Source organism: Centroberyx gerrardi, chromosome 23, assembly GCF_048128805.1.
Source record: "Centroberyx gerrardi isolate f3 chromosome 23, fCenGer3.hap1.cur.20231027, whole genome shotgun sequence".
Taxonomy (NCBI): domain Eukaryota; kingdom Metazoa; phylum Chordata; class Actinopteri; order Beryciformes; family Berycidae; genus Centroberyx; species Centroberyx gerrardi.
This window is the reverse complement of record NC_136019.1, coordinates 18,400,492-18,417,917: the sequence shown is the minus strand read 5'-3', so window position 1 is coordinate 18,417,917 and position 17,426 is coordinate 18,400,492. Positions and strand designations below refer to the sequence as shown.

Genomic DNA, 17,426 nt, shown 5'->3' with positions numbered 1-17,426 from the left:
GAGTAAGTGAGAACATGCAGTTTACCTTCCAAAACACCCATGGAGTCTCTAAACGTAACGAGCACTCAACCTCTGAAACTCTGACAGGTTTTGCTTTAAAATCCACATGAGGCAAATCAGCAGGCACCCGGTGAATCAAAAGTGTTTGACCTCATGCAAAGAGCAACGCGACTCTTCTACCACCCCTCGCTGAAATGTAAGCCTCTAAAAGCTGCGTCCGAGCTACACTTGAGTCACTTTCGCAAACTCTGTGAACTTAAGAATGAAGGAGGAAAGACTTGTTGCATCTTGGGCCCTGACAGTAAAGTCAAACCAGCTTGTGATCGATTGAAATTTCATCTCTCCCTCTACAGTGGAAGATAATGCAGAAGGCTCCCAAAGGTGAGAATAGGATTTGTCTCTTTTCACAGGTAGCAGGTGGAACCCCCCCCCCCCCCCCCTCCCCCTCCCCCTCCCCTGCACCGACATGCAAACAAATGAATGGTAATTGTGCAGCACTTCAACATGGCTGCACTGCAGAAAGAGTGAACGGGAGAGAGAGGGAGAACACACAGGAAAAGAGGGAGAGAGAGAGCAAGAGAAGATGAAGTTCAGCAGTGATTGCCATCCATCTGTTTGCACTCTTCCAGCGGAAAGTTTCGCTGCTCTTTTTGTACACCAATTTAGGGTAATGAAAGAGATAATTGCCGGTTTGGTCTGTTTGTTTGTGTGTATGGGTGCGTGTGTGTGCACGTTCAAACAAATCCAATTGCAATGTGCTGTCGAATAGGGCTGCAAGCGTTCATTTGTCATTGCGGCAAGCTCGGTTGACGATTTCTTGGAAAAATATGGAGGTAAGAAAGTCAACTTACCGACTTGAGACGAGTCACCTGGAGAGAGAGAGAGAGAGAGAGAGAGAGAAAGAGAAGATGGATCAGTTCAAAGAGGAAAACAAAATATGGCTAGAAATCACTCCGTTCCGTCCACCAAAAGATAATAACGATAAACTGAGATATAATAGCACAGGGAGAAGAGGAGTCAGGCGGCAATTAGCTTTAGACATCTACACTAGCACTATTCCACAAATAAACCTCACACAGAGCTGCTAATTGAGATGGTGGGGGAAAACAAGAACCAGGGATGTTCAAAAGGCAACATTCATATTTTTCTTTATGAAAAAAAACAAACTCTTAAAGGTCAAAAGAGGACCCCTCATGCAACAACTAACTTCTTGACATTCACTTTCCACTTCCCGCTAGTCTGCAAATAACTCCTCCTAGGACCAAACTCATTAAAACGAGACAGTGTTTCGGGATGAAAGTTTAAAAAAAATTATCTTCCAAACAGCATTTTAGCCACCTACAGTATCTACTTGTGTTACTTTAACCAGATTAGCCAATTAAGGAAGAGTTTTTCATTTATGAATGCGACCTAGCCAAGAGGCACAATTAAAAGCGAGTCAAGGACAACAAAACTCGACCACAGTTACAAAATTCAATAAATCAACAATAACAAGTCAGTAGCATGGAATAAATAGTTATGCGCACGTCACTACAGCTGGCCTAGCTTTCTGCTTCTCGTCGCCTCCTGAGAGAATGACACGGCACATCAAGGCATGACGGCTCAGGCAGACTGGACAGCGTACACAGATCGCATTAGAAACCACAGAAAGTGACGGGTATTTAAAGCGGGAGAAAGAGGCAGAGAGCAAGACAGAGAGATACAGACAGAGGGATAGACAGGATTAGAGCGAGAGAGGGAAAGAGGGGAGGGGGGGCAGTAAGTCACAATGAAGAAAATCAAAGGAGTAATGGAAAAAGTCGGAAAAAAAAAAGAATAGTCAACAGAAATGGGGCTATGAGGGGGGGTGACTCAGCAAAAATCTCATATCAGGCAGCCTCAAGCTCATCTGTGAAATGGTGGGGACTTGATGGCACTGGTGCGCCCAGTGTGTGTGTGTGTGTGTGTGTGTGTGTATTCGCTTGTTCGTGCATGTGGATGGATGGGGGGGGTGGGGGTGGAAAAAAAAATCACTGCTCATCCATGCAAACAGCTCAATATCAATATCTGCAGCCCAGGCTGCTGCTGGCATCACTGTCTCCCCCACCCAGCTCAATAACACGGGAACCCGGCCCGGCTATTATTCCTCTTGGGTTCCGTCCAATGTTCAATAAACAGCTCAAAAAAGAAAAAAAAATGTTTTAATAAACACGCATACTTTTCATCAGAAATATTGATCCTTGTTTTGCAGGTCAAATTCCTAATTAAAGACGGGAGCTGCTCCATGCGCTGGCAGGTGTTAAGTATAAGATCTGGAAAGTAGAACTATATGCAGTTCTACTTCATAAAGTTCTGCATCTGCTGAACAATTTCAACACGTCTCATCCATGTATCCTCTTGTCAGTGTCCTGTTGAAACTTTGTATTTGTATTATTTTGGCTCTTTTTTACTGGCTCTACTTCTAGATCCCTCTCCCATGTACTGAGGTGACTGTAGGATTTGTATTAGGTCCTTGTTGAAGATGTCTGAAATGCCTGTAGTAGTAACCTTTATAGGGCAGCTGATGGCCCTCATGCAAGATCATTCCTAAGACACAACATTGCTTGACAGTGTTGTCTGTTTCCATCACCGTCATAGAAAAATGCTTACATTTGTGACATTCTTTGCCAAGACACTGACATCTGGCAAGCATGTAACTAGCGCTAATGGAGTTTTCACTTGTTTTCTTGTCAAATGAAAGCTGACATTGTCTCTGATGTGTGAGAAGAAAAGGATTTGTGGAACCAAACTGAACTGCCAAAAGGAAAATCATTCTTTAGTTTTTTTCTAAATTCCTGAAAAGTTGACCTTTTGGAGATACAAGTCTTGACAAAAGACAAGGCTACCTGTAGTGGACAGGGGCATATTAATACACTTATAACATAACATAACATAACATAACATAACATAACATAACATAACATAACATAACATAACATAACAACATAACAAAATGAAATCAACCACCATGAACCCAGGCTTAATTAGCATAACAGGATACTTTACATCTGAAAAAGGTTTGATCAAAATGCACTCTTTTGATTCAATAATTAATAATTCAAACAAAGTAATTTATTGACCCTATTATGTAATATACCATTTTAGAACACTGAGTGCAAAGATCAATAATCTAAGATAAGAAATCTCTCACAATGTTTTGCATATTGGGTTACATATGCCATTTTATGGGCGCTTCCAAAGCGTCTGCATACATATTTAAGCAAAAGTGGCTGCAGTGGGAATCAAACCCCTAACAATGTAAGGTTACTGCCATGCTCTATCCATTGAGCTACAGGATGACTCTGTCTTCAAAACTAACTGAAACATAATCACATAACACATTCATGAAGGTGCAGCATTTCTGCTCAGATAGGATTCAGTGGAGAGTGACTGGGAAGAGAGAGAAAGAGAGAGCAACAGAGCGAGAGGGGATGACATACCAGGATATCTGCAGGGTTCAGAAAGCCAAAGTTAATACTTTTTAAGACCTTTTTTTAAATCCTACCTGGTATTTACTTCAAGACCAATTTAAAAACCAAAGCAAAGAAACAAAGCTGGAAAAAACAGAATATTGAACATAGCTAATGAAGTTTTTGAAGCTACGAACGGGCAGAATATGAAATAGGACGTCAGGAAATTAATTGTTAAGAGACATGAAGTGAAATTGTGTTTAGTAAAGTGGGTACAATGAAAAAAAACATGTTTTGCATACTGTACTAGCAACCCTGTTCTGTATTAATAGAGTGGAGCACAAAAAACCTGATTTTTCAATACTTTTTAAGGCCTTAAATTTGGATAATTTATTTCAAGGACTGCATTTACCCTGGCATACGACAAAGTTCATGAGCCCGTCTCGAACCCCCAACATCAAGAAGACATGGTTTGTGCCTTAGCCCTCTGAGCTGCTGGGTAGTATTCCCAAATGCCGCTGCCAACCAGGAACAAAGTGTCCCAGGGTAGGCTGTCAGCCATACTGGCCACATGGCTTAGCTAGACCCTTTTGTAGCCAAGGTGAAAAGAAGCCTCTTCAGTCCCAACACATGGACCAGAGGAGAGATCCCGGCCAGAGCAGATGGAGAGTGGGGCTCTTTGCCTCCCAGTGCCGGCCTTGTTCTTGATCTGCAGGCCAGGCGGAGGCGCCGAGAGCAAGCTTAAAGGACCACAGTGGCGGATGATCGCAATGGTGGAATGAGGCCCGAGGAATGTACTCAATCAATTGGACTCAGTCTCCCACCCAGGTCTTGTCCGTTAATATCCTAGATACTGACGAAGATATCTCGAGATCCCAGGTGGTATCGGCTGCCTTGCTTGCTTTGACAAAGACATTGCATGTAGACTAATCTGAGAAACCCAGAAGCTCTCGTGACACAAAGCGAGAGCGTCGCATGAGCTTCTGGGGACAACGGATAGAAATCCTGTACAGGAAAACAAACGAGGCTAAGGGGAGGTCTTAGTAAGTAAACGCTCCTATATTTCCGCTATTGTTGCAGCGAATCGTCACCGACAAGAATCCCATGAAATGGAGCTAAGTGAGGAGGATTTGCACTCTGCTTCCGCGATGCATTGGGTCTTACAATTAGAACAGACAGCTTTGGCAACATCGTTGATGTTGACCGGTCCCATTAGCTGTTCCAACGCATATTTGTCATCTGGTTTAATGTCCTCGTTCTTAGTAAACTGTGTCTCTGCCTCAGGGAATTAAAACTAACACAAATGACACACAGATATTGTCTTTGAAGGTGTTTGTGTAACCTTTTTATTGTTGGAGACAAACGAGCCAAGTCGACCAATGCAAAGTTCCAAGGCATGCTTCCTACGTTTAGATGCCGCTGAAGCGTCTTCAATGTCAACAGTTTTCAATGTCAACGCCCCCTCCACACAGGATCTGGATACTACATGAAGACAAACACGCTCTCACACTAGGGGATATAGCCAATGAGGGACGAAGTGTTTGAGAGTGTGTGAGACAAGGAGAGTGGACAGGAGCAAATGAAGAGATCTGTGGTCAAACATAGCTCATTTTTCTTGCCTTTCCACTTCTCCCGGGCCACACCAGTGGAGAAATAAAGATGTACCAAGCGGCATACGTGCTCCCACACAATATCATGTCATGGCAGCTGTGTACAAATATCAGTTATGGCAAGCCATGCTATCTTTACAGGCCTCAGCGTGGGACATAGAGCTGGGTTGACCGTGCTTTTATTGGCGCTATATCATTCCGGAGGGCTGATAGGAACCAGGGGCAGGGCTATAAAGTCTCTAGTGACCCCTGTAGTATAGTAAATAACCCCAGCTAGACGCCATGCAGCACTAGCAGCGAGAATGCTAACAGCCCCGCAGTCAGTATTTCAGGGAGGAAACCCATTGAGGCCAAGGCCGGCGAGCTGTGCCAGCAGTACCGGCGAGTTCTGAAGCCGCGGTTGGTTTTGTCTAAGCCCTGCCGCATTTTCCACACCACCTCCAACCGCACTGGCCACTCCATATCTGATACCCTTCATTTCACCGAACAATGGGCAGAAGCTCGCCGTGACAATCGCGCCATCGCCGGAAAAGCGAGCTGGGGGATGACCCCTGACCCCCTGCCTCAGCGGCTTCCCTTTTCCTTTTTTCGGTGGCTCAGCCTCACCGTGGCAGAGCAGTGACCCCGGTTCTCCTGTCGATTTACTTTCCATCTCTTACCCCGCGCTCCATATCTCTCTCTCAGCACCGCTTAGCTGTCAACCCCTCTCACCCCGTAAAATGTGGAGAGAGGGGAGTGTGGAGAGAACACGACACACATGGATGACTGAGAGGGTGTGCACCCCCCCCCCCCCCCCCCCCCCTCCACACACACACACACACACACACACACACACAAGACTCCAAAGGAGAAGAACAATACAAGGACACATCTAGGGCAAGCAGTCATACTAGCCCACATTACAGGTAAACAGAAAGAGAAACACACACACACACCCACACACCCACACACACAGTATGCAAGCATGTAAAAAGGGACTTGGACACAATGGAGCAATGAAATAATTTTTCCTCTGAGGCAGAGGTACTCTAGAGGCAGAAATCTTATTGGTTGAGTTAAAAAATTTCTGGCTAAGTAATGTTAGACTGAAGCCCAGTGAAAAAGGCAAGAGGTAACAGAAGCCAGGAAGCTAATATGATGAAGCCAAGCAATCTTGCTCTTTGTACAGAAAAAATGCCATCTAGCCCTACTAAGATATCTAGGTTAGCTTGTTAGCCTAGCTGATGTCCCAAGTTCACATTAGTCATACTAGCCTGTAGCTATCTAGGTAAGCTAGTTAGCTAGCTGCTGACCTTCCAACATCATGAATGCCATGGTCATGAAGGAATGAAAAAATAAGTTATTGCCATTTATATTTGTTTTATTTGTATTTTGAGCAGTTTCCTCTTTGCCATTCAAGTTAGCTAACTTGCACCCAGAAACACTGTGGTTCTTTGGCTCCACCCATTGAGGTTTAACTCAACCAATAACATTATTTCTGCCCTCAGAGCAGTAGAGAGAGGCAAATACAACAAGAGCACTGCCATGCAACATAAATCAATGGAACTAGTTACAAACTCAAACTCAGCATGACTCTTCCTTGAACTGGTCCACTGTTAATATTTCATCCCACAATCATCCCTCACCCACACTGTCTACTGACAACAAACAACTACTAAAAATGCTCTTGGTGAGGTCTCATGCAATGTGAATGTAACTATGAAAGTTTGACAATCCTGTGTCAGTGGTATCTACACAAAGATAGCAATGTCATGCTTCTACAAGACAATCTTCCCCTGCTGTGGGCAAAGTATGGAGAGAGGAATGATGATAATGCATTTACAAAATCCCCAGAAGACTGGGGGGGAAAATCCATACTCATACTCTCACACACAGAGGTGTCATCCCAAATACCTGAGTGACTTTGTGCTTATTTTCCGCAACAGTGAGCAAACAAGGGAAAATTGCTGGCATTCTGCCTTGATCAAGATCTTATTACTAGTGGGCTATTATTTAATAAGCTAAATAGATAAAAAAAAAATAGCACACACACACACACACACACACACACAAAACACTTCTGTTCTCGTTTGTGGTGCAAGGAATACAATCCCCTGAAATTGTTCGTCCACTTCTGCATATTTTACATTTAAAAAGCTTTCAGTAAACTTTAGGAAGCATTTAATTAAAATCATAATAAAATGTTATACCGCTTCAGGATGACTATAATCATATGATTCCAAATCCCCTGGATGTGATACAAATCTGGATAATAAAGGTAATTTAGATGTAGTCACTGAAAGTTGTAATCCCAATTGGCGCAAATTCAAATGTTTTTGGTTAGAAATAATAACAATGTGGCACAGAGCTACTTTGTGCTGCATTGGCAGAACAAACAGGAGAAAATGCACATCAGGCATGTAATTAAAGTTTTAATTAATGTATTAGAAACAAAATTGTGCGACGACTAAAAGTTCAAGATTGGAAGTAGAAACACATAACAATACTAATGATTTGCATAGGGGGGAGGTTTCCCTCTCATGACAGCCTAAGTGTTCAAGCTGTTCAAATGTAACAAATTCTTCTTCCCTATTTGACGTGACGATGAAGCGCTGAGGCGATTTGCCATTCTGCTGCATTTTTTTTCCACAACGGCCTCATTAGCTTGTCCATCATCTGCTTTCACATCTCCGGCTGAACTAAGACATCCCGAGCCTGTCGCGGATCAAACATCATATAGGTTTCTGAAAAAAGCTAAAAAAATCAATCAAGCTTTACAAAGTATGACACGGAGTGAAGCGTTCATCCCGCCGACTGCCGGAGAACAAGACGTGCCTATAAGATGCGGCGTATCAAGTCGGCCGTTATATCGGTACCTAGGCAAAAAAGACGAGTGTGTGGCATTCAGTGTGTCTGGTTAATTTGCTCTGAAGATGTCACTGACAGGTAATCATCCACTGTATGGCCTTTCAATAGTATTCTCCACTTAAAGCCACCTTTCGAATCTCACTTCTGCATTGAGTTAAATTATGTATTGTCATGGTAACTCTGTGTGTGTGTGTGTGTGTGTGTGTGTGTGTGTGTTGGGGGGTGGTCAACTCGGAGGGGATTTGAGAGAATGTTACTGGTTATTGGTTGATCCATCGTGATCTTGAAATTCTAAGGTTCTACAGACTTCACTGACTTTTTTCAAAATTGAGTTATGCACTTGAATGTTACTTAATGCTACTGTGGTGTTATTTTATTTTTTTAAAAGAACCTTGTGGGGTTAAATATTTCAAAAGACAGAAAGTACATAGCAGTTTTTCCAGCTTGCTCTGTCAAACCTTTAATGCTCAATATCTCAGAACTGCACTCCACCCAGATAAAACTGAATAATTCCAAGCTCGCAAAATGACTTTCTACTATTGTAAGCATAGCCAAGGGGCCTGTGATTACAAAGGCTAGTGTAGTGTGATCAAAATTAGGGTAATTACAGTACATCTCTCCACTGCTTTCTATGTGGGTCTTTGTGTGTGTAAGTGACGGAGTAAATGAATGCGAGAGAGACGGCAGCAAAATCCAAATTCATTTGCAGTTTGCTGGCGAATAGCCAAACCCTGAAGTGACACTGCATAAACATTTCAACGTCTTTGTATTTGATTTGCATCGACACAATGCATCCTGTTTGTTAGAGAGGTGTTACAGGTGTCATTCGCAGTAGTGAGGACTATGGTTCAGTCCTTTCCCAGTCCCAGAGTGTTGCTGTAGGTGGCAGCGCTACCTATCATGCCTAACTCAAAAGAACGCTCTTGAACTTGACGAGGGTGAATATTTCTACCAGAGGAGCGAGTTTAACGAACCTCTTCAGCGGTGTTATATGGGAACCTACTGAACCCAAAATACGCAAATACCATGCATAACAATGAAGCGTGGGATTGATTCCGAACTTAAGCTACACCCACTTTAAAAGGAGGAGTGCACTTGAACTGGGAATAAAGACATCCTCCCCGAATAACTCCAAAGATAAATAAAGATAAATTCCTGAATTTAAGCTCCCATTCCGCCTCTTTATCTCTCCCTCGCGGTTTCTGTTCTCTTCAAAAACTCTCTCACCTCCTCTGCCTTTACCTTCCTCTCTCTTCTCTTTGGCAAGTTATTTTTCAAGGCTAGAGATAGCCATGAGTGCAGTGTCTGCAGCCCACGCTGCAGTCTACACCACTCTGACCGGGGCACAACGCTTTGTCGGGATAATAGCCAAGTGAAGGTAAGGCACTACTGTAAAAGTCTAATTATTGTAAAATGATTTATGTCCTCTATAGTTTGGGTCATTTCAGGGAAAGGTTGCCTGTGATGAAAGAAAGTCATTAACAAGCAACTCAAATTCACCTCAAGGAGGGTGGGTGTTTTTAAAGGTTAGGCCAGCAGGCCAGCCATGTAACGTCCTCAGTATGCAGGACTTGCAACAAACTTATCGACAGCTTCAGTATTAAAATTGAAATCCCCCAAAACTGTTTGAACTTCATTTAAAGTTTAATGAAACAAAGATCGTGGCACCTCTTGTTTTCAAAAAGGAATGAATTATAACGCATAAATCTGTAACATGCGCTTGTCAACAATTTCGGACTCTTAATGGGGGTCTGAATCTTGACATGAGCTCCGTCAGTCAGGGAGGGGCGCTGAGTCAGGACGGGCCCGTCAAGTCATCCTCTGTTAGTTAGGACTCATTGTTGCCCCATAAGTGCAGGACACCAAGATGGCTTGAAGTGTTTCCAAGACCAGGAGGCCATGACCATCTTGCCTACCACATTTGTTTGAATCACATTTACTTGACTGATTTCATCTCATTTTGAATCATTATATCAATCGATAAAGGAGAATAATAGACTCTCGTTTTTGCGTTTCTGGGAGAAGAGAAAAGAGAATCCCCCCCCCTTCAGGGATTAATAAAGTATATCAAAATCAAATCATTGAAACATCCTTGTTGGCTTATTAGCATGCGTAAAGATCACTGCCAGTCATGACCCACCATGGCTAAGGAACTTTGAAGCCATCATAGTGAGAGAGAGAGAGGGAGATGTAGAATGCAGGAGTGAAAACGAGAGCGCGAGCGAGAGACGAACGAGAGGCCGGGTTCAAGAGGCAGCGGCGTGCAATTGACGGACGAGTTGCTGTTGCCCTCCCATTAACACCCCCGGTGCTCGTGTATCGACTGACTCTTCCCTAGACGAGGCTTGTCAGAGTCCGACCCCCCCCCCCCCCCCCCCCCCCCCCGCTTCCCCTAAACGTGGGGAGCATGCAGCTCATTAGCGGCTTTACCGCACCGGCCAGCAAAACGCCATGATTGGCCGCGGGATTCGTGTTTCTTTTATGTGCTTCGTTTTTTTCGGGCATCGTTTCCCTCCCTCTCTCTCTCCTCACTCGCTCCCCCTCCGTCAGTCTGGTGTTTTGGGGTTTTAGAGACGCTGGTTTAGCCTTTGATCATATTCCAGGGTCATTACTGGAATCCTGAGCGGTCGACTGGGGTTAAATACTGTATGTGCCGGCGCCGCTGCTGCAGCAGGAGGGGAAAACAAATGAGGCCGAGGCTGCGAGTCGGTCCAGTGCCGCCAGGGTGACGAGAGGAGTTGCGAGAAGGTGAATTTGGGCAATTGGACAGTTACTCTTTAATCTTTTATCTAGGCTGTGTGCGTCCAAAGCCTAATTATACGGTAAATAGCTCCCATTAAAAGTATGCAGTACTTCTGGAGCTGTCCGGACTCTTGGTACTCTGGGAACATCTAACTCTCAAATTAAATATTTAGGTACCATTAAATCATTTGATTGCTGTTTAGCTTAGGGGCCTTTGGTACAACTTTAGAGGTGGGTGTGTATGTGTTTATTCGTACACACAAAAACACCCATTCTGTTTGTTCTTGTTGCATTGGCGGCATCAGGTAAGTTGGGAAACTACTCAAACTCAAAAGAGCTGTCCAATTAGGTGGCGCAAAAATTGGAACTGACAGGAAACAATGATCGCAAAGGTAACAAGCAGACACAGCGATCAAAGACACGGAGAATTGTAGGTGGAATTAATTGAGAACAAGCAAAAGGAAAGTGTCATTTGTAATATTATTGGTATTTGTCTGACAGGAGAAACAAATGTGTCAGGATGATGACATATCTGCACTGTTTTGAATCATAATGGGCCTAACGCAGGAATCTGAGCCTTTTTTTTTTCCCTTTTGGATTTGTTAAAAGGTACATGCAAAATCTCCTGAACGTGTAGCTTTTGTCTGGCTAAAGAGAAAACTTTAATACTTTAATCCATGAATAAATGTATACTTTTATACGGTTTGGTGCTAAGATAATCAAAAAATCTGTAAATGATTGAATTTTGAAACTAACCTCCATAACCCTAAATGTGTTAGGGTTCTTTTTACTTGGAAACAGCCTCCTTATTTTACTACAAACAAGGTCTGCATTTTAAAATTGATGTTGATTATTAGTGTTTCATTTTACTGTGACACATTTTAATAAGATGCCTATAATACGGTATAAACTTGACATGAGTGTATGGGAAATAATCTATCGATCAACACAAAGGAACAAGCTGCTTTGCCATAAAAGAGGAGCGATTTGCAAATTCTACACTCTTACACATCAGGGTAAGGACCATTTTCCCTTTTTTATTGAAAAGGTTCCTAATAGGTTATTTGTTAGATAAATAGTTATATCAAGAACCCTTTTGGAAGAAATAGTTCAAGAATCCAGGGTGAAAGAAAACAAGATCAACAGCAAAAAATGTTCTACTGTTGACTTTATTTTGAGAGCAACACCAGGCATTATTCAGTAATCCAAGAACAAGGCAATTATTGAGAGACATTCAGTATGTACCTTCTGACACTTAATGTCTACCACTTAATGGAACGTATAATGTGTTTTATACAGAATAACATAAGTGAACGTATATGGGGCATTTAAAATGCTGACCTTCAGTGGGTTTTGAACTCTGACCCTTAAACGCTGTGCTTTATTTCTCACACTTGTACTAAGAGAGATTTGCATTTGCATTCACAGCATTACATTTTCAAGTGAAGTGCTTTATATGGTAGGAGCCTGGACGGCTTCATCTGGTGTACTAAGGAGACATCAATGTGCTGCCACTAACCACCTTTTTCTCTCCCTCTTTGCCATTGCAGGAGACGATATGAAGTCCCCAGATGTGGAGAATCTGATGTGAGTTAGCTTGCTGCTTTAGCTGCTCCTGTGCCTATATACGACATAATGAGGAATGTCAGAAGTTTCCAAAAGATCTGCAGAGCCGCCCTAATCCAGTTGGCTCATCTTCAGAGAATCTCTCCACCTTCCTTAGCATTGCTCAGACTTCATAATAAAACAGATGTCTCAATAAAACTGATTTTGACTGAATTATAGGTAATTGCTACATATATAATGTAAAAACCATAAAATATGAAAGGGATCTTGATAGTACCCCATATATAGGTTCAAAGAGGAACTTGTAAAAAATAAAAGGATATAGATAAAACCCCTTGGAAAGGTTCCAAGAGGAACTTCAGGGATTTTGCTGAAATCTGAAGAAATGCCCAAGTAATGGCAAATGTCTTCTGAAGAAAATGTTCACTTTACTTGTCTCTAGTGGTGCACTGATACCAAAATGATTGAGATACTGAAGAAAATAGGATCTACACTCACATCTTTTCACTTGTTTATTCTTCTAGTCAAACAACAAACAAAAAATGTGGTTGGCAAACTAAGAAATGACAACATTTCGCCCTACACCCTCTGCGGGTCAACCTCCCTTAAAGGTTCCAAGTGGAACTGGATGGGTTCTGGGTACAACCCCATAACAGGTAAGGATTCTCTAATGAACCCTGAGGGATGGTTCTTGTTAGAACCTCAAGAACATGTGAGGGTTCTCTGCTGAACCCTTCTTAGAGGGTTCCAGATGTAATCAATCTACGTAGAACCATTTAGTAAGGGTTCTAGATGAATCGCTTTGAGATGGTTCAGAGTCTAACCTTCAAAAAGGGTTCCACCGAGAGCCAAAGTGGGTTCTCCTATGAGGCAAAGTCAAAGAACCCTATATGGGTCTAGTTAGCCTTTCTATTTCTAAGAGTGTAGATCCTTTAAACGTGGAAATCCAGGTGCAATAGAGCTCCCATGTGAAGAACACTCCATCTAAAAACATGAAATTCATTAAAGTCAATCCAGCATCCCAAACTGTGAGGATGTATCATGAATGTGACGTTTCCTCATACTGTTTCTCTGTTAGATTCCTCTGTTTCATTTCTCTCAGCTGCGTATATCCGATTAAATCTGATTAACAAGACATTTAAAAGAGATTTAGGAAACTGTTCATGCATTGGACCAGGGCTTCTCAAGCATTTTCATGTCACGGACCTCAAAATCCCAAAACTTTGCAGCTTCACTACGCTCAAGACTGAACGGTGCGCATCACCAAAAAATATCTCCCAAATTAAGCCATGAGGCACGCACGTGAAACGGACAAAAAAAGAACGCAAAAGGTGTTTAAGGTGTTTAAGACGCGTTTACTGAGGAGCAGAAAATAGACATGGGCACAGATGTTTCAACCCATGGCTTCCAGACGTCTTTTTAATTGGATTTCATCGGATGTATGCATCTGAGAAAAATCAAACAGAGAAACAGTATTAGGACACGTCACATTCATGATACATGCTCACAGTTTGGGATGCTGGATTGACTTCTTGGAGTGTTCTTCACATGGGAGCTCCATTGCACCTGGATTTGCCCATGTTTGGAGGATCTACAATCTTAGAAATAGAAGGGCCAACTAGAACCATATAGGGTTCCATTACCTGTGCGAGCCTCGTGGTTTAATATGGACCCCAAAATGGACATATTAGGGCCATGGACCTAAATTTGATAAGATTTTGTCCCAGGGATCCCTATATGAGAAGATTTTTTTTTTTTTTAAATTATAGTGGTGAGAGTGGAAACCTATGAGTGAAACTATGCTTCATTTTGCTGGGGGACACTCACTGGAACCCCCTTAAGGGCCCCTGTGGGTCCCCTGACCCCACTTTGAGAACCACTTCAAGAACAGCTGAGCAACTTTTCCTGAGGAAAGTATGAGGAAACGAGGAAACAAACGCTTCTCTCAAAATTCCTACCACACCCTTGTTTGCCAGCGGCCAGTAGGGCTTCCGAGCGGTGATGGAATCACTGACACTGAAACTTTGTAGTCATTGTTGTGGTGTTGGTCATGTTCACCTTTGATACGCTTTGTTCACCTTTCACCTTTGTTTGATTCAGACATGTAGTGGTGAATAAAAAGGTGGGCCAACTATAACCTCCAGTGTGAGATCATCATAGGGCATCACAATAGCCACCACAATGTCCAAAGAATGTCCAAATCAGTTATACGTATTTCCACCAAAGCAATAACTTTATTTTTCCACTCAAAAGCACCCTATCCTCCTATGATTTATACTATGAATTTACATAATTAAGATTTCTATCAGCCTAAAAAGGTGGATAAACTCTGTTTCTCAAATAAAAAGGAGGGCAATCTGAGTTCAGGTGGATTTATTTTCCACTTCATCCCTTTCATTTCTATGAATAAACCAATCCAAGCCACCTCTTGATATCAATCAATCAGTAATTTGTAACTGATTTTGAAAGCCCCTTCACAAACATGAAATGTGTTTTTGATTGCCGACGTGTCCCAAAAGAGACAAGAAAACCAAACCTGCCAACACCTATGAATTATTTCCCCATAATAATTTCTTTTTTTATCCTGCTGCAGCCTACCAACGAGCGTATGAGGGGGGGCGGGAGAGAGCTCTGTTGCCAGGTAACAGTGACAGACAGTGGAGCGGCTGGGCTGGGCTGAAAGCTAGAGTGGTTTGGTGAGGACCCATCGGTCCGTTGGACCTGCGGTGGCCGGCCGGCTGGAGTGGTTCTCCTGGGAGAAAATGGGACTGTCTGTCGCAAACCGTCATCACAGCCCTATTTGAGTTCAATCTGTGAAAGAAGGGGCTGCAGTGGCTAAAAGGTGTAGAAGTAATAGAGAGGTTTTGACAAAAAAAATAAAAATACATGTAGAGAGTGCTGGGTTTTTTTAGGTAGAAGTGGGAAAATAGTCAAGTCAAACCTGGATGTCAGTATTTTTTGGTAAAAGTGCCTGATTGGAAGTGGGTTATTTCTGTATTTAAGCGGTGATTGACTGACTGACACAAATGATTGAGTAACTGACTGATTGACTGACTAAATGATTTTCTGACTAAATGATTGACTGACTCACTAACTAACTGAGTGAATGACTGAACATAAAGAGGGTATTTCAGAGTTTGCTTACTTGGATTCATTTTCAAAAATGTTCTGTAGGTTTACTTGCACAGGTTTGTAGAAATCAAACAAAGGTGAAAGCGTACTATCAAAGTCAGTTTCTCCAGCACCATCAGAATAGCTACAGTGGTAGTTTCAGACATTGCAATATCAGATTGCGAGCATCTATTGCCTTTGTGATGGAGTCTGAAAGGAATGCAATGAAAGCAAGGACTGAAGGCTAGCACTGAGTACAATGGATGCACTGGACGCACCTAGCGCCACAGAGATTTTTCTCTGTCCTCTAAGATGTTTGTTGTTGTGTACTTTGCTTTTAGTCAGAAGTCCTTACACGGACAAGGCAAAAAAGTTGGTTGAATTCAAAAAAATTACCATAATGTAATTGCAGTAGGGTACCAACTGCTGAAATGGTGTAACGCCACTGCGGGGACTTTGTTTACCGTTTATAGTGTTTTTAATTGAAGACATTTATTTCATGTGAAATACACTGTGTCATCTTGTGATGCACAGAGTGAAAGTATATTGCATTACTAAATATTCATTGTGAGGCTATAAACATTTTGAAGTTGAAATGTACGGTAGAATGCAATTACTGGAGTACAGCAGACCTATATTTTGAGTTATGATGGGTAAGTCAACCTCCTCAAGAACATATGCGAATACACCACAGTGTTAATATCTGCTTAAACGTTGTCCTGTCAATGTGTTTTTAATATTTGCTTTTAATTTTAGGTAGCCATTAAGACTAGAAAGACCAGAGGATTTTCAGGGTCTAAGAGAAGAGCAACAGGTTGTTAGTTGAAGGGGGGTAATTCTGTATGTAATTCTAACTACTACACTGGTTTGTGCAGAATGTGGGTCTAGGAAAAGTCATGGAGGGACATTTAAAAAGCTATTTAGGAGATATCTTTAAGAGATATTTAATCAGTAAAATTTAAAACAATTGCAAATGTCCTTTCTAGTGTTCATCTGGTCAGGGATGACAGATAAAATGAGCCTGTTTGGCTAACTGGCACATTCACAGAAATGTTTATTAATGCTAATTATCCCAGTCAAATAAATTAATAAAATAAATTGGAATGTCAAAAGATGCACTGAGTGTAAAAGAAGCTATTGATGCTAGGCTACTCTACTTAAAACCACAAAACGAATAAAGAGACATTGCAATTGCAGCACTTAAAGTTTTTAGTTGTTTCTTTGGAGGGAGGGTCTTCATTTTTATATTTACAGTATACAAATGCACACTGAATATGCACAAAGTATTAGGGACATCTCCCTGATACCGAGTTGCAGCCCCTTCTGCACAAACCACATCTCCATCATTTTAAAGCTTCAACATTTTTCTGTAACTCATCTGCTTCTCTTTATCTACATCTTCTTTGTGATTGGTGTAGATTTCATAAGGGGAATCGATACCGGATAAAAGCTTTTACCTGGATTCACCTCATCAGTGTACTTCATGAAAAGAGTAAATGTCCTTAATATTTTGTACAGAACATTCATTATAGATTTGCACATGTTTAGTCCAGTGTGCTGCTTTGACAAGCCTGCTGTGGGTCCATTGGATGTGTGAAAATGTGTAGCGTGCAGCAAACCACACATTATGCTTCCTATGCATCCCGGTGACCTTGAGGGTGTTTGCCTGTGATATGACATGGTCCCTCTTAGTTCTCGGGTGGCACTTGAGGCCGGTGTTTGACCAGCACCTCACACACACACACACACACCCACCCCAACACTGATCCCTTTCTCCCCGTGCGTCTGCACATCTCCTGCCTGGACCCAAGCCCTCGCTCTAATCCCCGGGACTTGATGCTGAGGCTGCAGCCTGGTAATTCACCAAATCCCCTTCCACTCCCCTCAGCCCATACCTGCCTCTCTGGTGTCAAGCGCCCCTTGAACATATACATACAAACACGTCGAAGTCGCATACACGCAATGTCACACATCTACAGTACGTGTGTACAAAATGCCTAGCGAAAAAAGCCTCAATCTTCCCGTTTTATTTCCCCAGCTTTCACTGTGACCACTATATTCTTTAGGCTTTCGCAGTAAAGGAGTGATGCTTTTATCTGTGTGTTCTCAGTTTGATGAAGTG

At 42.3% G+C, this 17,426-nt stretch overlaps 1 protein-coding gene across 3 annotated transcripts in view; it reads right to left on the bottom strand.

Annotated features, from left to right (window-relative positions):
* The window catches only part of nrxn2b (neurexin 2b), a 603,500-nt gene that overhangs the window by 473,954 nt on the left and 112,120 nt on the right, over nt 1-17,426 (bottom strand). For all 3 annotated transcript variants that reach the window (XM_078281834.1, XM_071923519.2, XM_071923520.2), the window contains one exon: nt 852-869. In XM_078281834.1, coding sequence (XP_078137960.1) covers nt 852-869 — 18 coding nt within the window. The remainder of the gene's footprint in view (nt 1-851; nt 870-17,426) is intronic.